The sequence below is a fragment of the Anolis sagrei genome, chromosome 7 (genome assembly GCF_037176765.1).
Source record: "Anolis sagrei isolate rAnoSag1 chromosome 7, rAnoSag1.mat, whole genome shotgun sequence".
NCBI lineage: Eukaryota > Metazoa > Chordata > Lepidosauria > Squamata > Dactyloidae > Anolis > Anolis sagrei.
This window is the reverse complement of record NC_090027.1, coordinates 15,543,170-15,570,313: the sequence shown is the minus strand read 5'-3', so window position 1 is coordinate 15,570,313 and position 27,144 is coordinate 15,543,170. Positions and strand designations below refer to the sequence as shown.

The following is a 27,144-nucleotide window of genomic DNA, read 5'->3' as shown; positions in this document are numbered from 1 at the left end:
ATTAGGAAGGTTGAGAACCACTGATTTAGGGCTTTATAGGCTAAAGCCAGCACTTTGAATTGTGCCCGGTAGCAAACTGGCAATCAGTGGAGCTGGCGCAACAGAGGAGTTGTATGCTCCCTGAGTGTCCAGTTACATAGAGAGATTACCACTTTCACATGTACAACCCCTGCCAGTGTCCTTCACGAACATCATACTGCCCACCACCCAAGTGAAGGCTTTCATACAGGGACAATTTCATCCTAGATTTTATGCTTTTCCTCCACCACAGACATCTCAGTGTTTCTGACTTCCCCATTGGTGTAGAATTTGCATGACCTCACCCACTTCCATAACCATTCCCTACTATTTTCTATGGGGTACAACCTACAGATCAGAATTAATCAGCAACTGAACATACTGGAGGGTTTGGGGGACTGACTCAACAAGGGGGACTTGTTGCGCTCAAGTGGGTTTCAGGCAAGTCCAATACAGAAGACACAATAACATTGCTCCCAGGCATGAGGAAAACACAGAAAAACTTTGCTCTTATCAATAGGGTTAAAACATAAACTTGCAATGTTACAAACAGTGCAACAAACTTACATAGTCTTTGTAAGCAATACAGAATAAGGCTTCCTCATCTTCATCCAAATGAGCGAGAAGTAGAAATGGTTGAGCAAAATGCCTGAGCAAAGGCTCCTCAGAGCAAAAGCTGAACTGTATTCTAAAAACCATACAGTTATACCACACCAGGTATGGTCCAAACTTACTAGTTGACCTACATTAGCAGCTGCATATAATAATTAACAGCATAAGATTTTCTTTAACACACACACATACTTGATCCTGTTACAACTTACTGCAGTGTTTCTCAACCTTACCGCTTAATACAGTTCCACATATTGTGGTGACCCCCAACCGTAACAAATACCCAATACACCCACATTTTAATACTGGTGAGGTTGTGTGGGGTGATTTGTCATTTGGAAGTTGTAGTTGCTGGGATTTATAGTTTACCTACAATCAAAGAGCATTTTGAACTCCACCAAAAATGGAATTGAACTAAACTTGGTATACAGAACTCCCATGACCAACGGAAAATACAGGAAGGGTTTGGTGGGCATTGACCTTGAGTTTTAGAGTTGTAGTTCACCAGAAACTCCATATCCTCAACTCCCACAACTCTGCTGCTCTGCTATTTTTCACATATCAAGTATGTGAAACTTTTGCCCCTCCAAGTTTTAGAGTTACACCTGCCATAGCCCTTTGCCATTAGCAAAGCTGGTTGGAGCTTCGAAGGTGAAGTCCCAAATATCTGAAGTCCAATCCTGCCGTACGACAATGACCACGAAATACATTTGTACATAGCACTTTACAAAAAAGGGAAACAATGTCATATTCACAACCCACTTCTCCTCCTAGGAGCTTAAACAGGCAAGACACACAATTCTGTCTCCACACCCAGCTTCTGAGACAATTAAGACAATTAACAATGATTAGCTAATGACCCTGTCTACAGTGCCATATAATGCAGTTTCAGACATATGATGGGCCCCAGCATGACTCATACTGTATAATCCAATATACAAAAACAATGCCTTGTTTGGATTGCTGTGAATTTTCCAGGTTATATGGCCATGTTTCAGAAGCATTCTCTCCTGAAATTTTGCCTACATCTATGACAGGCATCCTCAGAAGTTGTGAGGTCTGTTGGAAACTAGGAAAGTGAGGTTTATATATCTGTGGAATAATGTCCAGGGTGGGAGAAATAACTCTTGTCTGTTCGAGGCAAGTGGGAATGTTGCAATTGGCCATATTGATTAGCATTGAATGGCCTTGCACCTCCAAAGACTGGCTGCTTCCTGCCTGGGGGAATCCTTTGTTAGGAGGTGTTAATTGGCCTTGATTGTTTCATGCCTTGTTTTATGAAAGCCTAGATCAGTCACCTGAAATTGCCACTGTTTTGAATATACTATGTTGCTCACAGGAAAGATTATCTACCATAGTTGATTGTGTATTGTCAAGTTGTTTCTGACTTATGGAACCCCTAAAGGTACCACAAGGTTTCCTTTGCAAGATTTATTCAGAGGGGATTTGCTCATGCCTTTCATCTCAGGCTGAGAAAATGTGACTTACCAAAGTCAAAAGTCCTGTTATTTTTAGGAATTGTTGGCATTTGGGACAGTTTGTACAGCCTACAGAGGATCCCTGGGCAAGAGGCATGGGAATAAGAAATGTATCACGTTTGCAAACGCGAAGCCTGTCGTACTGGCTGTGGCCTATTTCTGGCAAGTCCAAGATGGATGGGCTCTGTCAGGGGAGTCCAAAGATGTAGGCCAAAAGCACACAAAGAGGGAGTAGTTATCTAGGCAAGGACAAATTCAAGACCAAAATCTGCAAGCAGCACAAAACCTGCAGATACTATTCTTGAAAGCCTGAGAGTAGAGGAGAAAGCAGACAGATAGGGACAAAGTACACTGCATGTAGAACAGATACACTTTGCATCCAGTAGTTGTCTAAGATTGAGTCTTGTAACTCTCTCAGGGCCCTTCCAGACAGGTCCTATAACTCCAAGTTTTCTGTTTATCCCAGATTATGTGGCAGTGCGGAGCCCCCAGTGGTGCAATGAGTTAAACCCTGTCCTGGCAGGACAGGTCGGAGGTTAGAATCTGGGGTGTGCATGGATGAGCTCCCTCTGTCAGCTCCAACTTCCCGTTCATGGACATGTGAGAAGCCTGCCACAAGGATGGTAAAACATCAAAATATTTGGGTGTCCTCTGGGCGAAGTCCTTGCAGACGGCCAATTCTTTCACACCAGAAGCCACTTGCAGTTTCTCAAGTCACTCCTGACACGGAAAAATACAATCTGGCAGCGCGGACTCATATAATCCAGTTTAAAGCAGAAAACCTGGGATCAGATCCAGGGATATAAGGCCTATCTGGAAGGCCCCTCAGAGTCTGAGGGCAGAGTTGCAGGTCAATATAGGCAAAGTTGTTTTTTGTGCAGAGGGAATTATTCACAAAGAGTCTTTTACTACATGGGGCTGCCCTTGAAGACTGTCTGGAAGCTTCAAATGGTCCAACGAATGGCAGCCATATCATTAACAGAAGCAGTGCTCAGAGAGCATACAACTCCTCTGTTGGGCCAGCTCTATTGGCCGCCAGTTTGCTACCGGGCACAATTCAAAGTGCTGGCTTGAGCCTATAAAGCCCTAAACAGTTCTGGCTCAACTTACCTCCCCTTATGAACCTGCTGGGACTTTAAGATCGCCTGGGGAGGCCATGCTCTCGATCCCGCCTGCATCACAAATACGTTTGGCGGGGACGAGAGGCAGGGCCTTCTCAATGGTGGCCCCTCAGCTGTGGAATGTCCTTCCTAGGGATATTAGATCGGTCTCCTCCCTTTTAACATTCCAGAAAAAAGTTAAGGCTTGGCTGTTTGAGCAAACATTTGAAAATGAAGTGTAACAAGACACAGGAATATGGAAAGACTGGATGATGAGTTTGGACAACGTTTTTAATGAAGAGATGCAAATGATTTATGTTTTGTTGATCTTGTTATGGTTTTATATTATATGTTAATGTTTTAAAATGTTTTTGGTGTTGTTGGGCATTGAATTGTTGCCTCTGTAAACCACCCTGAGTTGCCTGCGGGCTGAGAAGGGCGGTATACAAATATATTAAATAAATGATGATGACTTTTCTGCAAGCATGTAGTACTTTCCATGGCCACTGACTTCACCTGTGTCTTTAGATATCAATGCTCTCTGCAACTGGAAGATGAATCAGGCTTGATCTAGACTCCAAATAATGCAGTTTAACTTCCTGACTGTGAGAGCTGTTCAGCAGTGGAACTCTCTGCCCCGGAGTGTGGTGGAGGCTCCTTCTTTGGAAGCTTTTAAGCAGAGGCTGGATGGCCATCTGTCAAGGGTGATTTGAATGCAATATTCCTGCTTCTTGGCAGGGAATTGGACTGGATGGACCATGAGGTCTCTTCCAACTCTTTGATTCTATGATTCTATGATTATATACATTGCTCTATAATCTAGTTCAATGCAGTCAAATTATATTCTGAAACTATGGTAGTCCAGATCCAGCCTCAGCCTCCTTCTACAGAGTCTTCAGGTATTGTAGACGTATGAAAACCCATTCCCCTGATTCTCAATTTCCTTTTTCTTTCCCTGGTGTTTCTCTGTACGCAGACTTAGGCTGTTTAATATATAATAATGATTATGAATAATAAATAGGTTGTTAGAAGCAGAATCCAAACGCTGGCCTCAATCCACTGAATCAACAGGATTTATGTAAGTTCAGCTGTGGATTCAGTTGAGGGTCCAGCTGGGAAGAGCAACTGGGTTTAGAAGAAGTTCAAAGAAGGAAAAATCAAGGAGGAAGCAGGAGCGGGCCAAACATTAACACAAGGTGCCCATAAGGAAGCTTGTGAGAAATGAGAGTAAGGCAATAGAATGAGAATAAAGGATGAAAGGTTATGAAGACAAGGGAACAGCGGGTTGGTAGGCCATGACCTTGACAAAAAAAATTGGTACTTATGGAGACTACTGGAACATACTCAGTCAAAAACATGCCTTGTAAGAGCATTCAGAAGTTCAACAGCTTTAAATTGACTACAGACCATTTTAGAGAGTTACATATTCTTATACAACGGTCAAATAAAAGTAATGCCCATCTAGTCATAACTACATTATTTACAACATGAGACACATGCAACTACATAAAGGTCTGTAGGAAAATTGTGTCTACCACATACTTTGGTCTGAAGGAGGTGAAGTGCTGTCACTCCATAGACTGATTCTTAACCTTAGAGCAGGAGTGGGCAAATTTGGGCCCTCCCTCCACGTGTTTTGGACTTCAACTCCCACAATTTCTAACATCCTCAGGCCCCTTCCTTTTCTCCCTTCAGCCACTTAAGGAAAGGGCCTGAGGCTTTAGCCATTGTGGGAGCTGAAGTCCAAAACACCCAGAGGGACCAAGTTTGCCCATGCCTGCCTTAGAGCCATACAGTTGTGTCCACGTCTTATTACCAGTGTAAACACAACAAAACAACTGGGGACCCTTTCATAAAAAACAGACCAAAGAAACAACTGAATGCAGTTCAGTGATGTCGAAGATACCATCAGATACTAGACCTAGGAATGCCCAAAAGTTTTTCCCCCAAAATGTATTTAACACAGTGGTTCTTAACCTATGGGCCGAGAACCACCAATGGGCCGCAAAAACAAAAATCTGGTCCGCAAACCTCCTCCTCCTTTATTTAATTATTTAATGTCTGGATGTTTTGATGTTTTTACCATCCTTGCACGAGGCTTCTTTCATGTCCCCACATGAGGAGCTAGAGCTGATAGAGGGAGCTCACCCGTGCGCTCCCCGGATTCGAACCTGCAACCTGTCCGTCTTTAATCCTGCCGGCACAGGGGTTTAACCTACTACGCCACCAGGAGCACATGTACCATGTTGTAAGCAGAGTTATTTTACACACACACACATATAGCTGCAACATCTCATTTTGTAAATAAAGGGATTACAATCCAATAAGTATAAATTTCAGTACAACCATTGTATAAACTTCACCATTTGCAAACAATGATACTTGTATAGCAGGCATGGGCAAACTTTGGTCCTCCAGATGTTTTGGACTCCAACTACTACAATTCCTAACAACTGGTAGGCAGGTAGGAATTGTGGGAGTTGAAGTCCAAAATACCTGGAGGGTCAAAGTTTGCCCATGAATGTTACATACACTTTAGAAGGAGCATCATAAGATTCAGTTATTACTTTCAAGGGCCATAAGCAATTAAAAGTCAGGATCTATGAGAATCATTTCCTACTACAAGGTTCTCTGTCCAAACTTCCAGTCGAGACCGTTCTGAATGTTCCATCTCATTGAATTAAGGGAAAGGGCTTTATCTGTTGGCAACATCAAGAGTTTAGACTCCTTGCTAGAAATTAGTTGTGCCACTGATGACTCTTGAGTTCAATTACAGACATTTCTGTTAAAGCAGTGGTTCTCAACCTTCCTAAGGCCGCAACCACTTAATACAGTTCCTCATGTTGTGGCGACCCCCAACAATAACATTATTTTCGTTGCTACTTCATAACCATACTTTTGCTACTGTTATGAATTGTAATGTAAATATCTCATATGCAATAAATATTTTCATTCACTGGACCGAATTTAGCACAAATACCCTAAACACCTACATTGGGCTGCTGGTGGGGTTGGGCAGGGATTGATTTTGTCATTTGGGAGTTGTAGTTGCTGGAATTTATAGTTTACCTACAATCAAGGAGCATTCTGAACTCCACCAATGATGGAATTGAACTAAACTTGGCAGACAGAACTCCCATGACAAACAGAAAAAACTGGAAGAGTTTGGTGGGCATTTATTTATTTATTATTTGGACTTATATGCCACCACTCCCCTGGGGCTTGGAGCAGCTTACAAGAAAGGCTAAAATCTAACAAAATTTAAAAGCAATTTAAAACAGTTTAAAAACCTTGAGTTTGGAAGTTGTAGTTTACCTACATCCAGAGCACTGTGGACTCAAACAATAATGGATCTGGAGCAAATGTGGCAAGAATACTCAATATGTCAAAATGTGGACACTGGTGGAATTTGGGGAAAACAGACCTTTACATTTGGGAGTCGTAGTTGCTGGGATTTATAGTTCACATACAATCAAAGAACATTCTGAACCCCACCAACGAAAGAATTGGGCCAAATTTCCCACACAGAACCCCCATGAGCAGGAGAAAATATTGTATTGTCCAAGGCTTTCATGACCAGAATCACTGGGTTGTTGTGGGTTTTTTTGGGCTACATGGCCATGTTCTAGAGGCATTCTCTCCTGACGTTTCGCCCGCATCTATGGCAAGCATCCTCGGAGGTAGTACCTCTGAGGATGCTTGCCACAGATGCGGGTGAAACGTCAGGAGAGAATGCCTCTAGAACATGGCCACATAGCCCAAAAAAACCGACAACAACCCAGAAAATACTGCGTTTTCTGATGGTCTTTAGCGACCCCTTTTGACACCCCTCTCATGACCCCCAGGTTGAGGAACACTGTGTTAAAGCTCCCCGCTTTCTTTTATCTAGTCCTCCTCTTGTATATTGATTTGCAGTACTGCTGTGCTAATTCCCAGGGCCAGTATAATTCCAGCTTTTGTTTCCTTTAAAAATAAAACTATGTACAGTATCTGGAGTGAAAAACTGGAGTAAAAATATCCACAACGAATACTGTCACTGTAGCTTTATGACCTGGCAAACCAAAGAGAATTGGGGACAAAACGTGGCGAGGAAGAAACTGTGTGTTTCAATCATAATGAGGTAAACTTAACTCAAGGTCACATTTCAGCTACTTGTAGGCCATACCTTGATCAAGGATGCTCTCATTATAGCACTCTCCACCCTAGTAGTTATGAAATAGTTCTCTGAGTGCAAAATTTTTTAAAAATATCTAGATCGCAAAGGCAAAGAGAAATGTTGTTCACATACTAAATTAGAAACTTCTGAACTGCTAAGTGGCCTGATATTCTTCCCTTTGAGGCATAGATTCCAAGCACTGAAAGCAATATATCTTACTGAAAAAATTATATAAATAAAAATGTAATGTTCGTTTGTGGGATTAACATAACTCAAAAACCACTGGATAAATTGCCGCCAAGTTTTGCCACAAGACACCTACTATCCCAAGGAGTGATCATCACTCAAAAAAAAATGATTTTGTCATTTGGGAGTTGTAGTTGCTGGGATTTATAGTTCACCTACAATCAAAGAGCATTCTGAACTCCACCAATGATGAAATTGAACCAAACGTCGCACACAGGACTCCCATGATCAACATAAAACACCGGAAGGGTTTGGCGGGCATTGACCTTGAGTTTGAGAGTTGTAGTTCACCTACATCCAGACAGCACTGTGGACTCAAACAATGATGGATCAGGACCAAACTTGGCACAAATACTCCATATGCCCATATATGAACACAGATGGAGTTTGGGGGAACTAGACCTTGACATTCGGGATTTGTGGTTACTGGGATTTATAGTTCACCTACAATCAAAGAGCATTCTGAACCCCACCAATGACAGAATTGGGCCAAACTTCCCACACAGAACCCCCATGACCAACAGAAAATACCTAAGGCCATCCAGTCCAAGTCCCTTCACCAGGGCAAGAAAACGTAATCAAAGCCTTCCTGACAAAGCGCCATCCAGCCATAGATATAGATAGATAATTATAAATGATTCACACACACATAGATATAGTATCATAGATTTGAAAGGGACTCCTAAAGAGGAACCAACATATTTTGCATGTTCCAGAGTAGGTAAACCAGACAATCTCCATATCAACACTGACAAAGAAACAGCAAGAAATACTATTTACCCACAAGCATAAAGACATTATATATTTTAGAAACCAACACTTTCTCATTATTTTATTTTCCAGATCACCAGACTGGGCCACAGCAACGCATGGCAGGGGACGGCTAGTAGATAATATAGTTGTTCAGATGTAGCCTCTCCACAAGGTAGAGCGAAACACTTGAGCCAGCAGATGTTGTGGAGGTGGGCATAGAACAAGGTGGTCAGAGACCACTACGCGGCTGCAAAATCTCAAAATAAATTCACTGGTTGTCAGCCCATCCGAAAGTACTGATCAATTTCAAATGCTCTAAAGCTGGAGGAGGGGAAGTAAATGGGAGCAGACTTACAAGGGGCTGCATACAGTTCCTTGACCTCTGAAAATGGGCCATCCTAGCCATAAATAGCTATGTGGCAGTATACCTTAAGGCAGTGCTTCTCAACCTTCCTAATGCCGTGGCCTCTTAATACAGTTCCTCATCTTGTGATGACCCTCAACCATAACATTATTTTTGTTGTTACTTCATAACTGTAATTTTGCTACTGTTATGAATCATAATGTAAATATCTGATATGCAGGATGGATTTTCATTCACTGGACCAAATTTGGCACAAATACTCAATATTCTGAACTCCACCAACAATGGAATTGAACGAAACTTGGCACACAGAACACCTAATGACCAACAGAAAATACTGGAAGGGTTTCGGAGTTGTAGTTCACCTACAACCAGAGAGCACGGTAGACTCAAACAATGATGGATATGAACCAAACTTGGCATGAATACTCAATACACCCAAATGTGAACACTAGTGGAGTTTGGGGAAAATAGACTTTGACATTTGGGAGTTGTAGTCACTGGGATTTATAGTTCACCTACAATCAAAGAACATTCTGAATCCCACTAATGATAGAACTGGGCAAAACTTCTGTGTTTTCTGATGGCCTTTGGCAACTCCTCTGACATCCCCCCTCAACCCCTCCAGGGGTCCCGACCCCCAGGTTGAGAAATGCTGCCTTAAGAACACCATGAAATTCAGACAGTTGGCAGTGGTTCTCATCCTATGGGTCTCCAGATGTTTTGGCCTTCAACTCCCAGAAATCCTAACAGCTGGTAGACGGGCTGGGATTTCTGGGAATTGTAGAGAAAAACAACTGGGGACCAACAGGTTGAGAACCACTGGTTGAGAAGATGTCATGTTTCTCTTAATTAAGTAACTGACTCCACATCTGGGGGACAGTTAATTCAGAAATCGTTTACTTTGTAGGAACTATCCAAGGTGCTGAATCATGTCCACAAATACATTCAGCACCTGTGAGCAATCCTTAAAAGGAGCTGAAACCCAAAGTACATTCCTCACACTACTGCCATTGGGGCCACCTGCTGCCACTGTCTAAAATGCCTCTAGCTTGCCCTGCTGTGACTCAGAATCTGTATGTATTGGTTTCATGGGAATACGCAAGCCTGGAGAAAATTCAAGACCTTCCAGGTGAATTCAAGTTCTTCCAGGTGAAGAGAAAAAGACAAAATGCCGGAATCACTGGGTTGCTGTGAGTTTTCCAGGTTATATGGCCTTGTTCCAGAAGCATTCACTCCTGAAATTTCATCCACATCTATGGCAGGCATCCTCAGAGGTTGTGAGGTATGTTGGAAACTAGGCAAGTAAGATTAATATATTTGTGAAATGATATCCAGGGTGGGAGAAAAAAACGCTTGTCTGCTTGAGGCAAGTGTGAATGTTGCAATTGGCCACCTTGATTAGCACTGAATTGCCTTGCAGTTTCAAAGCCTGGCTGGGGGAATCCTTTGTTGGAAGATGTTAATTGGCCCTGATTGTTTCATGTCAGGAATTATCCTGGGTTTTTTTTCTTTTCTTTTAGTGTTTCTCTTTATTTACTGTCCTTCCAACAAAGGATTCCCCAAAGTAGGAAGCAGCCATTCAATGCTAATCAAGGTGGCCAATTGCTAGATTCACATTTGCCTCAAGCAGACAAGAGTTCTTTCTCCCACCCTGGACATTATTCCACAGATATATAAACCTCACTTGCCAAGTTTCCAATTGCCTGCCATAGATGTGGGTGAAACGTCAGGAGAGAATGCTTCTGGAACATGGCCATACAGCTTGAAAGAATTACAGCAACCAAAAAGACAAAAGTAGGTAACTCTGGAGGAAGTCACCAAAGATGTTTCATTCTGTAACAGATGCAGCCAAACAGCACCACAACCACAAACAAAAATGTGACAGAGAGAGAGAAGCAAGACCTGGTTGGGAACCAAAGATCATTATTGCCAAATATTCAGGGAGAGTTAGAGACTGATTTAAGAGACAGGAGAAGACTCAAATAACTCAAACACCTGCATAAGGAGGAAGTTGGCAGGATGTATCCAACAAAATAGGCATCAGTCCAACAGAGCTTGTCCCACCACATATCTATTACTCTAAGATACTTAAGGTTTCACCCGCTTCATAGGAAATCTGCTACAAAAAGGAGCTTTTTTGTTGAGTTCCAGGGCCAGAAAAGCAGATGGCAAAAACAGAAAACTGGCCTGCCTCAGGGGCATGTGCTTGCTCCATCAATGTTTAATATTTACACAAATGACCAGCCACTGCCAGAAGGGACAGAGAGTTTCATCTATGCTGATGATTGTGCCATCACCACCCAAGCAGGGAGCTTTGAAATGGTTGAACAGAAGCTTTAGATGCTCTTACTGCCTATTACAGAGAAAACCAGTTGAATCCTAATCCATCTAAAATGCAGACATGTGCTGTTCACCTTAAGGGGAGACCCATCTCGATCTCTAAGGATTATCTGGGAAGGAATTGCACTGGGGCATTGCAGCACACCAAAATACCTGGGAATTACTGTGGACTGTGCTCTGACTTATAAGAAGTGCTGCTTGGATAGCAAGCAAAAAGTGGGTGCTAGAAATAATATTGTACAAAAGCTGACTAGAACAACCTAAGGATCACAAACAGACACAGTTAAGACATCCGCCTTTGCACTTTGCTACTCTGCTGCTGAGTATACATAGCCAGTGTGGAATACATTTTACCACGTTAAAACAGTGCACGTGGCTCTTAATTAGACTTGCCACATTATCACAGGATGTCAACGCCCAACACCACTGGAGAAATTACACTGTTTAGCCAGCATCCATCGGGAAGTAGCAGCCTTTAAGGAAAGGGCCAAGGCATTGACAACTCCGGCCCATCCTCTGTTCAGATATCAGCCAGCAAGCCAATGACTTTAATCAAGAAATAGCTTCCTAAGATCTACAGCAGGGGTCCTCAAACTAAGGTCCAGGGACCGGATATGGCCCTCCAAGGTCATTTACCCAACCTTCACTCAAGGTCAACTTAAGTCTGAAACGACCTGAAAGCACACAACAACAACAATCTTATCTCATCAGCCAAAAGCAGGCCCACATATCCCATTGAAATACTAATAAGTTTATATTTGTTAAAATTGTTCTTCTTTTTAATTAATGTATTGTTTCTAAGTGTTTTTTTGAACTACAAATAAAATATGTGCAATGTGCATAGGAATTCATTCATTTTTTTCCCAAATTATAATCCGACCCTCCCAACAGTTTGAGGGACTGTGACCTGGCCCTCTGTTTAAAAAGTTTGAGGACCCCCGATCTACAGAGACACTCACAGGAACACCTCAGCAAGCAAGAGTCCAAAAGTGGCAGGCAAAAACCTGGAACCTCAATCATTGGCTGATACCAGATGAGAAACTCCCTTCTAGAAACACAGAAAACTGGGCAACTTGTAAGGTGCTGGACAGACTGCACCACGGGTTGCAGAGCTAATCTTAGCAAATGGGGCTATAAAGTAGAGTTCACAACATGCGAGTGTGGAGAAGAGCAACCCACAGACCACTTATTACAATGCAACCTGAGCCCTGTCACATACCCACTGGAGGACCTTCTCACAGCGACACCAGAGGCGCTCCAAGTGGCCAGCTTCTGGTCAAAGGACATTTAGCATAATCCAAGTTTTAAAACTTTGTGTTTTTAAATACATTATAACTGTGCCTTCCATTCACTTCTCACACGATAAATAAATAAACTTTGAGTTTAAAGCATTTACATGGTCAGCCCTTCAGAACTGGGAGCAAAGCGAGATACCAGAATACTGATAAATAAAGAAGATATGTCTATCGCTTATTTGTATTGATAGGAATTGAAACCTGGAATATTGTCTCCAATCCTGGGCACCACAATTGAAGAGAGATATTGACAAGCTGGAATGTGTCCAAAGAAGAGCGACTAAAATGATCAAGGGTCTGGAGAACAAGCCCTATGAGGAGTGGCTTAAAGAGCTGGGCATGTTTAGCCTGAAGAAGAGAAGGCTGAGAGGAGACATGATGGCCATGTATAAAGATGTGAGGGGACATCATAGGGAGGAGGGAGCGAACTTGTTTTCTGCTTCCTTGGCGACTAGGATACAGAACAATGGTTTCAAACCACAAGAAAGGAGATTCCATCTGAACATCAGGAAGAACTTCCTGACTGTGAGAGCCGTTCAGCAATGGAACTCTCTGCCCCGGAGTGTGGTAGAGGCTCCTTCTTTGGAAGCTTTTAAACAGAGGCTGGGTGGCCATCTCTCAAGGGTGCTTTGAATGAAATTTTCCTGCTTCTTGATAGGGGCTTGGACTGGATGGCCCATGAGGTCTCTTCCAACTCTATGATTCTATGTATCTCATTTTTCTGCCAATATAGGAACTCAAGGCAGCTAACAACAAACACTGCATTAAAAGTAAGCAAATGCATTAATAAAAATATTAATATAATTTTAAAAAATTAATCTGATCCTTAAAAACTGCACGAACACACAATCCTACTCATACCATATCCACAACAGGCCCATACTATTCATAGTATGATACTAATACTCTCGAGAACCAAAGCTTGAAATTAATGCATTCCAAGTTGTAGCCCTGCCAGAAACACATTCATCGCAGACAAGGGCACAGAGACTTGCATTTTATGGAATCCTGTAACAATAATTTCTGGAAAAAGTGACTTTCAAGGCTCTGGATAAGACTGTATTGTTCTATAAGAGGCATGGGCAAACTTGGGCCTTCCAGGTGTTTTGGACTCCAACTCCCACAATCCCTAACAGCCTCAGGCACTTTCCTTTTCCCCCTCAGCCACTTAAGTTTTGGACAGTGCAAAAACCCGTTTGTCTGAGCTGAATTGGGAGTTGTTCCTTTGGGAGTTATGATCCAGGGAGTACTGTATTTCATCGCATAATAGTCACAGTTTTTAATCCACTTTTTAAATTGACAAAAGAGGGCTGTGACTATTACTCTTTGGACAATGTGAGACCCTGTTTGACTGAACTGAATTAGGAATTGTTGCTTTGGAAGTTATGACCCAAGGAAGTACTGTATTTCATTGCATAATAGTCACACTTTTTATCAACTTTTTCAATTGACAAAAGAGGGTTGCGACTATTACTTGAGGAAAAAATGCCTTTGATTCTCCCATTTCTTAAGCGGCTGAGGGGGAAAAGGAAGGGGCCTGAGGCTGTTAGGAATTGTGGGAGTTGGAGTCCAAAACACCTGGAGGGTCCAGGTTTGCCCATGTCTGATGTAACACGTGAGGACCAGTAGCTTTTGAACTATAGGGATTTCTAATCTGGCCCTCTGTCACAGGATTGTCTTGACAAGGGAGTTGGCCATCGCCTCCTCCCAAAGCTGAGAGAGTGCATTTGACCCTCTCTAGGACTTGGAATCACGTCCTCCTAGATGCCAACAAGCCAGTGGCTCTTCCACTATCCTTGCAAGCAAAGCTCAACATCTGGAATGCATTGCACTTAAAGAGAGAAATCAGGCCGAATTGTTGGAATGGTGATTTTTTTTCCTTGAGAAACTGCAAGTCGCTTCTGGTGTGAAAGAATTGGTGCTCTGCAAGGATGTTGCCCAGGGGATGCGTAGATGTTTTGATGTTTTACCACCCTTGTGGGAGACTTCTCTCATGTCCCCACATGAGGAGTTGGAGCTGACAGAGGGAGCTCATCCACGCTCTCCCCAGGTTCGAACCTCCGACCTATCGGTCATCAGTCCTGCCAGCACAAGGGTTTAACCCAGTGGTTCTCAACCTGCGGTCCCCAGATGTTTTTGGCCTTCAACTCCCAGAAATCCTAACATCTGATAAACTGGCTGGGATTTCTGGGAGTTCAAAAACATCTGGGAACCCCAGGTTGAGAACCACTGGGTTAACCCATTGTGCCACCAGGGATGGTGATGATGTTGCTTTTGAGGATGGCCAAGAGGCAGGCTTGGAAGGAAACAGCCGCAAGAGAAGGTTGCTCCTTGATCCTGCCAAGCAGAAGACCGTTCCTACAGCCAACCCGCATCGCTCGAGGAAGAGCCAAGAGGAGGCTCACGCAGCGGATTTCCAGGAAAGCGGGCACACCCAATGCCCTCTTTGGGGTCCTCTGGGTTGCGTCTTCCCCATCTGGGCCTTCACCACGGTATGCCTTTCCCAAGACTGGTTTGGAGAGATGTTCAATTGCTACTGGGGACGGGAACCTATGTAGGAGAGGTCACAGGTGGGAGGGAAGCCAAAGGGAGCGGAGAGGTTTGCCCATTCGCTCCTTCATGAGCCCTGTGGAGGAGGTTTTCCTTCCTTATGTTGTTAAAGGCTTTCATGTCCGGAATCACTGGGTTGCTGTGAGTTTTCCGAGCTGTATGGCCATGTTTCAGTAGCATTCTCTCCTGACGTTTCACCCACATCTATGGCAGGCATCCTCAGAGGTTGTGGGGTCTGTTGGAAACTAAGTGACGTTTATATATCTGTGGCCATGCTCTAGTAGAATTTCCTCCTGACTTTTGCCTGCATTTGTGGCTAATGGCATCTTCAGAGGTTTGGTTGCTAGTGAGACATGTGGAGTATATATATATATATATATATATATATACTAGTTGTACCCGCCACGCATTGTTGTGGCCAACCTTCCCTCCCTCTTTCTCTCTCTCTCTCCTTCCTTCCTTCCTTCCTTCTCCTCTTCCCTTCCTTCCCCCCTTTTCTTTCCCTTCCGCTTTCTTCCCATTCTTCCTTCTCTACCTATTCTTGGACTCCAACTCCCAGCAGTCCTCCTGATCGATCTACCTACCTATCTCTATCTATCTGAAGGATTGCTGGGAGTTGCAGTCCAGGAATAGGAAATGGGAAATATGCAGGGATTGGGATGCTCTCAAAAGCAATCCAAGGAGAAGAAAGCTTGCAGCTTGGAAGCAATGCATTTGGATCATCCTCCTCTCCTAAAGGGCCTGATCCAGGGGATACTGGGAGTTGTAGTCTGGAAAAGAGTGTGGATAGATATGTTATTGTGTGTTTTGTTTGCCAGGGGAGTCGTTTGCCAGCATGCGCTGTAGCGTCTTTTTGCTTTTTTTGGCTTTTTAAGTCCCTTCCTTTGTGTTTTTCAGTGTCTTTATGAGTGATGGTCACTTGTTGGCCTGATAGGTGTCTTGTGTCCAAATTTGGTGTCAATTGAATCCAGTTGTTTTGGAGTTATGTTAATCCCACAAATGAACATTACATTTATATGTGTGTGTGTAGAGAGAGAGAGAGGAATGCCCAGGGTAGGAGAAAGGACCCTTGTCTGTTTGAAGCCATTTTTTTGTTTTGTTTTTGTTTTTTTTCCGTTTTAGGAACTACTTGAGAAACTACAAGTCGCTTCTGGTGTGAGAGAATTGGACGTCTGCAAGGACGTTGCCCAGGGGACACCCTGATGTTTTACCATCCTTGTGGTACCATCCTTCTCTCATGTCCCTGCATGAGAAGCTGGAGCTGACAGAGGGAGCTCATCCACGCTCTCCCCAGATTTGAACCTGCAACCTGTCGGTCTTCAGTCCTGCCGGCACAAGGGTTTAACCCACTGCGAGTGTTGCAACTGCCAGTGTGAGTGTTGCAATTAGCCAGTTTGAGAAGCATCGAGTAGCCTTTGTAGCTAGAAAGTCAATCAGTAAGGGTATTTGCACAGAGGTAGCTGGACTGTTGTGCTTGGAAGCATCTTGTGTTAACTGGCGCTTGGTTGTTTGCTGTCTGGAATTCCTCTGAGTGGTGTGTTTTCTTGGTCTGTAGTTTTTCCAGCTGCAAAGGACCCCCCCCCCCGGCAAGAAGTAGCCAGGCTTTGAAGCTGCAAGGCCATTCAACGCTAATCAAGGTAGCCAATTGCAACACTCACAGACAAGAGTTGTTTCTCCCACCCTGGACATTCCATAGATAGATAGATAGATAGATAGATAGACAGACATAGTCCACTTGCCTCACTAACAACAGAACCTCTGAAAATGCCAGTAGTCCGGGCATGGGCAAACTTGGGCCCTCCAGGTGTTTTGGACTTCAACTCTCACCATTCCTAACGGCCTGAGATCCTTTCCTTTTCCCCCTTAGCCACTTTAGAAATGAGAGAATCAAAGGCAATTTTTCCTCAAGTAATAGTCGCAACCCTCTTTTGTTGCGCCAAAGATATAGGCGAAATGTCAGGAGAGAATGCTACTGGGACATGGCCACACAGCCCTAAAAACTCACAGCAACCCAGTTTCCTTCCTACCTACCATGTCGAAAGAGAGAGAGAAAGAGCGCCCCTGAGCATGTGCAGACAGCCCCCGACGGAGGGCGGGAGGAGCGAGAGGAGGATGGGGAGGGGGGGCTCTTCTCCTTTAAAAGGCAAGAGGAAGCACTGCACCAATCGCCGCGTGGCTCCCGACCCCTCCCCAGCGTTACGCAACCGCTCTCCTTCCTTCCTTCCCTCTCTCTTTCTCTCCCCCCCCCCTTGCCTTCTACGTGCCGCCAAGTAGACCCCCCCTCAAAGAGAGAGGCACAGAGAGACAGAGGTCTGCGCAAGGATGCTGTGCTTGCCGAGAGAAGGAAGCGGGGAGGGCATGTCATGCCCCCCCCCAAAAAAGAGGGGGAAGAGAATGTCATGCCCCCCTCTCTTCCTCCCACTTTGGGTGCCGCCGCCCTGAGATTGCAGAGGAGGAAGAGGAGGAGGAAGGAGCTTCATAAATCAATCTCCGATGGAGGAGAGGGAAAGAGAAATAGGGAGGGAGGAAGAGAAGGCCGGTCCCTTCCCTTCCTCCTTTCCTTCTCTTCTCTTCCTTCTTTCCTTCCCTTCCTCCTTTCCTCCTCTTCCCTTCCTCCTCCCCTTCCCATCCTCCTTCCCTTCCTTCCTTTCCTCCTCTTCTCTTCCTTCTTTCCTCCCCTTCCTCCTTTCCTCCTCTTCCCTTCCTCCTCCCCTTCCTATCCTCCTTCCCTTCCTTCCTTTCCTCCTCTTCTCTTCCTTCTTTCCTCCCCTTCCTCCTTTCCTCCTCTTCCCTTCCTCCTCCCCTTCCCATCCTCCTTCCCTTCCTTCCTTTCCTCCTCTTCTGTTCCTCCTTTCCTCCTTTCCCCTTCCTCCTTTCCTCCTCTTCCCTTCCTCCTCCCTTCCTATCCTCCTTCCTTTCCCTTTCCTCCTCTTCTCTTCCTCCTGACCTCCCATTCCCTTCCCTTCCTCCTTTCCTTTCCTCTCCTTCCTCCTCCCTTTCCCTTCCTCCCTTCCTTCCTTCCCTTCCTCCCTCCCCATCCGCGGCTCTGCAACGTGCGTCATGCCTGCGCAGCGCAATGGGGGCCCCGTCTCCCACCCCAGCGCAAAGGCCCCCAAGCCCCAACTTCTTCTTCTTCTTGGGCTTCTTCTTCCCCCGAGGAAGCCCCCTTCCTCCTCCTCCTCCTTCCCTCCCTCCTTCTCTGGCTCCGCTCCTTACTTGCCAATTTCCTCGTACAGCTGGTACTCGTCGGTGAAGCGGGTGCAGGTCACGGTGGTCGCCATCGCGGCAGCAGCGGCGGAGGCTGCAACGCTCCGCAATGAGCCGCCGGGGCTCGGCTCCGGAAGGCGGGGCGGGAGGAGGAGGAGGAGGAGGAGGAGGAAGATGAGGAGGAGGAGGACGAGGCGCTGCCAAAGCCCCCGGGCACCGCGGGAGGGAGGCACGCAGGCAGGCAGGCAGGTAGACGGGCAAGCAAGCAGGCAAGGACTCCCTCCGGCTCTCTGCAGAGGCGGGGATCTCCCGGGGGTGGGATCGGGCCCTCCTTCCTCCCTTTCTGCCTTCCTTCTTTCCCTCTTTCCTTCCTTACTCCGTTCCCAGCGCGGGAGGGGCCGCTCCCCACGTGCGACGCCCGGCCCCGCCTTCCTCGCCCCGGCTGTCCAATCAGCGCCGCCGGACACGCCCCTCTTCCTCGCCCCCCCCCCCTTCCTCCTCCTCCCTCGACAAGCCTGCCTCTCCGGGTCGTTGTGCCTAGCGTGGACCCTGTCTTCTCTCCCCTTCTTTGCCTCCCTAAACTACAGCTCCCAGGGTTCCCCCAGACAGCAAGCAAGCAGCCAGGCCTTGAAGCTGCAAGGCTATTCAATGCTCATCAAGGTGACCAATGGCAACATTCACACTTGCCTCCATCAGGCAGCAAGCAAGCAGCCAGGCCTTGAAGCTGCAAGGCTATTCAGTGCTCATCAAGGTGACCAATGGCAACATTCACACTTGCCTCCATCAGGCAGCAAGCAAGCAGCCAGGCCTTGAAGCTGCAAGGCTATTCAATGCTCATCAAGGTGACCAATGGCAACATTCACACTTGCCTCCATCAGGCAGCAAGCAAGCAGCCAGGCCTTGAAGCTGCAAGGCTATTCAATGCTCATCAAGGTGACCAATGGCAACATTTACCCTTGCCTCCATCAGGCAGCAAGCAAGCAGCCAGGCCTTGAAGCTGCAAGGCTATTCAATGCTCATCAAGGTGACCAATGGCAACATTTACCCTTGCCTCCATCAGGCAGCAAGCAAGCAGCCAGGCCTTGAAGCTGCAAGGCTATTCAATGCTCATCAAGGTGACCAATGGCAACATTCACCCTTGCCTCCATCAGGCAGCAAGCAAGCAGCCAGGCCTTGAAGCTGCAAGGCTATTCAATGCTCATCAAGGTGACCAATGGCAACATTCACCCTTGCCTCCATCAGGCAGCAAGCAAGCAGCCAGGCCTTGAAGCTGCAAGGCTATTCAATGCTCATCAAGGTGACCAATGGCAACATTCACTTTTGCCTCCAACAGGAAAGAGTTCTTTCTCAAGTGTGAATGTTGCAATTGCTTATCATTGAAAGGCCTTGTAGTGTCAAAGCCTGGCTGATTGCTGCCTAGGACAATCCTTTGTTGGGAGGTGTTAGCTGGCCCTGATTGATTGTCTGAATCCCCTCAGGCAGCAATCAGCCAGGCTTTGAAGCTACAAGGCCATTCAGTGCTAATGAAGGTGGCTAATTGCCGCATTCACCTTGCCTCAAGCAGACAAGAGTTCTTTATCCCACCCTAGATGTCATTCCACAGATACATAAACCCCACTTTCCTAGTTTCCAACAGACATCACAACCTCTGAGGTTGCCTGTCATAGATGCGGGTGAAATGTCAGGAGACAATGCTGTGGAATAATGTCCAAGGTGGGAGAAAGAACTCTTGTCTGTTTGAGGCAAGTGTAAATGTTGCAATTAGCCACTTTGATTAGCACTGAATGGGTTTGTAGCTTCAAAGCCTGGCTGATTGCTGTGTGTGGGTCCAGACAATCAATTAGGCCCAGCTAGCACCTCCCAACAAAGGATCGCCTCAGGCAGCAATCGGCTAGGCCTTGACGCTACAAGGCCATTCCATGCTAAGCAATTGCAACATCCACCTTGCCTCAAGCAGACAAGAGTTCTTTTTTCCCACCCTGGACATTTCACAGATATGTAAACCTTGTTTGCCTAGTTTCCAACTGATCTCTCAACATCTGAGGTTGTAAGGAGAGAATGCTTAGAAGAGACCTCATGAGCCATCCAGTCCAACCCCCTGCCAAGAAGCAGGAAAATTGCATTCAAAGCACCCCTGACAGATGGCCTGTTTAAAGGTCTCCAAAGAAGGAGCTTCCACCACACTCTGGGCAGAGAGTTCCACTGTTGAACAGCTCTCACAGTCAGGAAGTTCTTCCTCATGTTCAGATGGAATCTCCTTTCTTGTAGTTTGAAGCCATTGTTCCGCGTCCTAGTCTCGAGGGAAGCTCCCTTCTCCCTGTGACTTCCTCTCATGTATTTATACATGGCTATCATGTCTCCTCTCAGCCTTCTCTTCTTCAGGCTAAACATGCCCAGCTCTTTAAGCCACTCCTCATAGGGCTTCTCCTCCAGACCCTTGATCATTTGAGTCGCCCTCCTCTGGACAATCTCTCTCTTCAATTGTGGTGATTAATATGATTATCTGATGGTGTTAAAAGCAAATCCCCACCCTGGACATTCCTCAAGTAAATATACTCCACTTGCTTTACTACCAGAAGGAATAAGACCATATAAAACATGGAACGGCCTAGATAGTGCTATTGGAAAATGAGATTAACAGGAAGGCATAGGTTTTTATATATTTGTAATGGTTTTGTATGGACTTTATAATGTTGTTTTAATCAATTTTAATTGTATACTATGAACTGTTATGGCATTGAATTACTGCCAATTTGTAAACCGTCTTGAGTCACCTTCGAGCTGAGAAAGGCAGGATAGAAATATTGTAAATAAACAATAAACAATAACATAACAAGCATTTAAAACCTATGGCCGGACCAAATGTAATATTTTTAAATTTTAATTATTACATTTGGTCCAGCCATAGGTTTTAAATGCTTGTTATGTTATTGTTTATTGTTTATTGTGTATTTTTTGTTTATGAGATTTAACTGTTTTGTATTGATTATTTGTTATTGCCTTCGTTTATTGATGTACTACAGGCTTGGCCTCATGTAAGCCGCACCGAGTCCCTTGGGGAGATGGTAGCGGGGTACAAATAAAGTTTATTATTATTATTATTATTATTAAATAAATAAATAAAGCCCAGAAACCACACAACATTGTGATTTCTAGGGGGAATTCAGATCTTATTTGGATTGGGCTCCTCCACAAACAATCTGCTCCATCCCTATCTCATCCTGATTTTAGTATATTTAGTATCTTAGTTTTTATCTTGCACATGCAGTTCACTTATTGTTATGTTATTTTATTTTACTGTGTATGATTTTGCTTTATCATCTTTGCACTTATATGTTGTATGTATTTTACTTGTTATTGTGTTTTGGTTTTATTTTATTGTAATATGCTGTTGGGCTTGGCCTCATGTAAGCCGCCCTGAGTCCCCATTGGGGAGATGGTGGTGGGGTATTAAATAAATATCATCAACATTATTGTATTGTCGAAGGCTTTCATGGCCGGAATCACTGGATTGTTGTAGGTTTTTTCGGGCTATATGGCCATGGTCTAGAGGCATTCTCTCCTGACGTTTCACCTGCATCTGTGGCAAGCATCCTCAGAGGTAGTGAGGTCTGTTGGAACTAGGCAAAAGGGTTTATATATCTGTGGAATGACCAGGGTGAGACAAAGGACTCTTGTCTGCTGGAGCTAGGTGTGAATGTTTCAACTGACCACCTTGGGTAGCATACAATGGCCTGACTGTGCCTGGGGCAAACTTTTGTTGAGAGGTGATTAGATGTCCCTGCCTGCTTCCTCTCTGTTGTCGTGCTGTTGCAATTTTAGAGTTTTTTAATTGTATGCTAATCAAGGTAGTCAGTTGAAACATTCACACCTAGCTCCAGCAGACAAGAGTCCTTTGCCTCACCCTGGTCATTCCACAGATATATAAACCCTTTTGCTAGTTCCAACAGACCTCACTACCTCTAAGGATGCTTGCCACACATGCAGGCGAAATGTCAGGAGAGAATGCCTCTAGACCATGGCCATATAGCCCGAAAAAACCTACAACAACCCATCATCATCATCATCATCATCATCATCATCAATTGTCTATTTAGGAATCCATGGAATCCACAGACCTAGTTCCTAGCACCCCATTTCAAGTGAGTTTTCTTCCATTCAGCCTTCTCCGTGATTGCTCCCCACCTCTGGAACTCCCTCTCTTAAGAAATAAAAATGACCCCCACCCTCAGAAGTGGCCCTAGGTAATTTTCAACAGTAAGCAGTATTTTGGTGCTCCCCCCACCCCAAACCAATCACTGATATATATTTTCTTGCTGAGGTGTTCTTCAGTATTTATTATTTATTTATTATTTAACTTTATTTATACCCCGCTAACATCCCCCGAAGGACTCGGTGCGGCTTACAAAAGGCCAAGGCCCCCAATAAAACAACAGCATAACAAATACAACAATAAAACTCATAAAGCAAAACAATAAAGATTAAAGCAATAACAATAAACATTAGAACAATAACACCACGACGCATTTAAAACTAAGGCCGGGCCAAATGTAATGAATAAAATTTAAAAGTGTTGGACATGACAGGTGGAATGTATAGGTTTTTAGAGGTAGGTGCGGTGTGCAGACAATCTTAAATCTCTAGTAAAGTGCATTTGGGACATGATGCTAGGAGTTTCCTATTCTGGAAAGGCACACTGGAACAGCCACGTCTTCAAGCTCTTCCTAAAGACTGCCAACGTTGGGGCTTGTCTGATGTCCTTGGGGAGAGAGTTCCAGAATCAGAGGGCTACCACAGAGAAGGCCCTGTCCCTCGTCCCCACCAACCGTGCTTGCGACGCAGGTGGGATCGTGAGCAGGGCCTCTCCAGATGATCGGAGGGATCGTGTGGGTTCATATACGGAGATGAGCTCACGCAGGTAGGCGGGTCTCAAACCGTTTAGGGCTTTGTAGGTAAGCACCTGCACCTTGAATTGGGACCGGAAAATGAACGGCAGCCAATGGAGCTCCTTAAACAGGAGGGTTGACCTCTCTCTGTAAGGAGCACCAGTTAACAACCTGGCCACCGCCCGTTGGACCAGTTGGAATTTCCGGCCCGTTTTCAAGGGCAGCCCCACGTAGAGCGCATTGCAGTAGTCCAATCTGGAGGTGACCAAGGCATGGACCACCCTGGCCAGATCAGCCTTCACAATGTATGGTCGCAGTTGGCGCACAAGTCTCAATTGTGCAAAAGCCCTCCCGGACACCGCCAACGCCTGAGCCTCAAGCGTAAGTGATGAGTCCAAGAGGACACCCAAACTGCGAACCTGTGACCTCAGGGTGAGTGTAACCCCGTCTAGCACAAGTTGCCACCCTATACCCTGATTTGGTTTACGATCGACCAGAAGGACCTCTGTCTTGTCGGGATTAATCTTCAGCTTGTTCATCCTTATCCAGACAGCCACAGTGGCCAGGCACTCGTCCAGCACCCGAGGGGCTTCCTTGGAGTTAGGTGGAAAAGAGTAGTAGAGTTGTGTGTCATCTGCATAGATGGTTTCCATTGGTTTATATGGTTTCCATTGCCTTTTTATGTGCCCTTGGACATGTAATGTCAGTGCAGACCGAACTCCTGGGTGCAGACCGAATTCCTGGTTTAAATTTTTCCTTTGATTCTCAGATATTTTGTTTTAGTTGTCATCCTCTGTTCCTACAAATCCCAGGATTCCATAGCATTGAATGGTGGCTACGAAATCCACAAACTACTTTAACTGAAACAGTGTAGATCATCATTTCTCAACCTGGGGGTTGGGACCCCTGGGGGAGGTGTCACGAGGGTGTCTCAGAGGGGTCACCAAAGTTTGTATGAAAATGTGACTATTTCCTGTGCTGGTCAATGACTGAAATAAATGATTTGGGTCACCAAAGACCAGGATTTTGGCCTGCATCGATAGGAGCCTAGTGTCTAGATCAAGGGAAGTAATGCTATCCCTCTATTCTGCCTTGGTTAGACCATACCTGGAATATTGTGTCCAATTCTGGACACCACAATTCAAGGGAGATATTGACAAGCTGGAATGTGTCCAGAGGAGGGTGACTAAAATGATCAAGGGTCTGGAGAACAAGCCCTATGAGGAGCGACTTAAAGAGTTGGGCATGTTTAGCCTGAAGAAGAGAAGGCTGAGAGGAGATATGATAGCCATGTATAAATATGTGAGAGGAAGCCACAGGGAGGAGGGAGCAAGCTTGTTTTCTGCTTCCCTGGAGACTAGGATGCGAAACAATGGCTTCAAACTACAAGAAAGGAGATTCCATCTGAACATGAGGAAGAACTTCCTGACTGTGAGAGACGTTCAGCAGTGGAACTCTCTACCCCAGAGTGTGGTGGAGGCTCCTTCTTTGGAAGCTTTTAAGCAGGCTGGATGGCCATCTGTCGGGGGAGCTTTGAATGCAATATTCCTGCTTCTTGGCAGGGGGTTGGACTGGATGGCCCATGAGGTCTCTTCCAACTCTATGATTCTATGAGAGTTTGGATGAGCTGCCTCTATCAGCTCCAGCTCCTCATGCAGGGACATGAGAGAAGTCTCCTACAAGGATGATAAAACATCTGGGTGTCCCCTGGGCAACGATCTTGCAGATGGCCAATTCTCTCACACCAGAAGCAACTTGCAGTTTCTCAAGTCACTCCTGACACGACAAAAAAAAAAAAGCATCCCATCATCATTGGCCATATTTGGTCCCCACTGATGATGTGAAGAAAGAGATTAACCATGTGTGCTTCTTCAAACAGTAGGTAAGAAAAACCTTCCTGGATCAGACCAACTTTATACACAAAGCACTTTTAACCAATGGCTAGTTGGCCTCAGGTCAAAAAATCTCCAAAGAAGGGGACTCCTCCACACTGTAAGGCAACGCATTCCACTGTTGGACAGCTCTTACTTTCAGGAAGTTCTTCCTAACGTTCCAGTGGAATCTCTTTCCCTGTCTGTTGACTATTTCTATTCGGAAAAGTGGGGTGGGATAGGTTGGGGGGGGGGGTGAGTGCATTATTTCTCATGTAATGCCTTTGTTCCTTCTGCACTAATCTGGCTAAACCCAGCTGCACTGTTACCTCCCCAGAAACCAAGTGATCATCGTTCTTTTCTGGTGAGAACAAAAATATCTGTCAGCAACATGCAGCCCCCACAAACGCCCACGGTGCCCATGGCAACAGCGGTACCCGGCAGCCATTGGCAGGGATGCTAAGGGGGAGCAGGAGGGAACGCGGCTTGCTCTGGTTTGGAGGGTGCCGTTGTCTTGGGCGGATGCTGAGACTCCCCGAGCTCCGTTCTATCTCCATCTCGCCTTCTCCTGCTTATCAAAGGTCCAAAGGCAAGGGCTCCAGTGACTATTCCTTGACAGCTTAATTGAACGTAGTGACATTACACCCACAATTTAATGCCCCTCTGCCTCTTAGACAATGTCACCTCAGCTGCTCATCAAGGGCCCCCATCAGCAGAAACCAGACACCAGAACCTTTTCCTTGGCAACTATGTAGCTCCTTTCCTTCCTAGCTTCTTCATCCTACCTGGCACTAACTAAATATATGTTAGGTGCTCAAGTCATATCCAAAACGATGGCAGGGCCATTTGCCAATGTTTCTCTGAGGCTCAAATGCATCAGGATTTATTTAAAACACATAAATTGACTATGTTGCACAAATGGCTCCTGAAGCATATTTCTTTAATGTGTTGTTCTTTAATGTAATTTTAATGGCCAAAATTACCGGGTTGCTGTGAGTTTTCTGGGTTGTATGACCATGTGCCAGAAGCATTCTTTCCCGATGTTTCACCCACATCTTTGGCAAGCATCCTCAGAGGTTATGAGGTCTGTTGGAAACTAGGCAAGTGAGGTTTATATATATATGGAATGTCCAGGGTGGGAGAAAGAAGTTTTTGTCTGCTTGAGGCAAGTGTGAATGTTGCAATTGTTTATCGCTGAATGGCCTTGTAGTGTCAAAACCTGGCTGATTGCTGCCTGGGGCAATCATAGAATCATAGAATCAAAGAGTTGGAAGAGACCTCATGGGCCATCCAGTCCAACCCCCTGCCAAGAAGCAGGAATATTGCATTCAAATCACCCCTGACAGATGGCCATCCAGCCTCTGTTTAAAAGCTTCCAAAGAAGGAGCCTCCACCACACTCCGGGGCAGAGAGTTCCACTGCTGAACGGCTCTCACAGTCAGGAAGTTCTTCCTAATGTTCAGATGGAATCTCCTTTCTTGTAGTTTGAAGCCATTGTTCCGCGTCCTAGTCTCCAAGGAAGCAGAAAACAAGCTTCCTCCCTCCTCCCTGTGGCTTCCTCTCACATATTTATACATGGCTATCATATCTCCTCTCAGCCTTCTCTTCTTCAGGCTAAACATGCCCAGTTCCCCAAGCCGCTCCTCATAGGGCTTGTTCTCCAGACCCTTGATCATTTTAGTCGCCCTCCTCTGGACACATTCCAGCTTGTCAATATCTCTCTTGAACTGTGGTGCCCAGAATTGGACACAATATTCCAGATGTGGTCTAACTAAAGCAGAATAGAGGGGTAGCATTACTTCCTTAGATCTAGACACTATGCTCCTATTGATGCAGGCCAAAATCCCATTGGCTTTTTTTGCCGCCACATCACATTGTCGGCTCATGTTTAACTTGTTGTCCACGAGGACTCCAAGATCTTTTTCACACGTACTGCTCTCGAGCCAGGCGTCCCCCATTCTGTATCTTTGCATTTCATTTTTTCTGCCAAAGTGGAGTATCTTGCATTTGTCACTGTTGAACTTCATTTTGTTAGTTTTGGCCCATCTCTCTAGTCTGTCAAGATTGTTTTGAATTCTGCTCCTGTCCTCTGGACTATTGGCTATCCCTCCCAATTTGGTGTCGTCTGCAAACTTGATGATCATGCCTTCTAGCCCTTCATCTAAGTCATTAATAAAGATGTTGAACAGGACCGGGCCCAGGACGGAACCCTGCGGCACTCCACTTGTCACTTCTTTCCAAGATGAGGAGGAAGCATTAGTGAGC

General features: G+C 45.3%; 1 protein-coding gene across 10 annotated transcripts in view; it reads right to left on the bottom strand.

Moving 5' to 3' along the window:
• Positions 1-18,520, bottom strand: part of CAMK2B (calcium/calmodulin dependent protein kinase II beta) — a 240,945-nt gene extending 222,425 nt beyond the window's left edge. For 4 of the 10 annotated variants that reach the window (XM_060787518.2, XM_060787520.2, XM_060787521.2 and 1 more), the window contains exon 1: positions 18,132-18,520. In XM_060787518.2, the coding sequence (XP_060643501.2) occupies positions 18,132-18,196 (65 nt within the window). In that variant the 5' untranslated portion in view covers positions 18,197-18,520. The remainder of the gene's footprint in view (positions 1-18,131) is intronic. The other 6 variants (XM_060787526.2, XM_060787527.2, XM_060787528.2 and 3 more) reach the window with 3 other exon arrangements.
• Between the last annotated feature and the right edge of the window lie 8,624 nt (positions 18,521-27,144).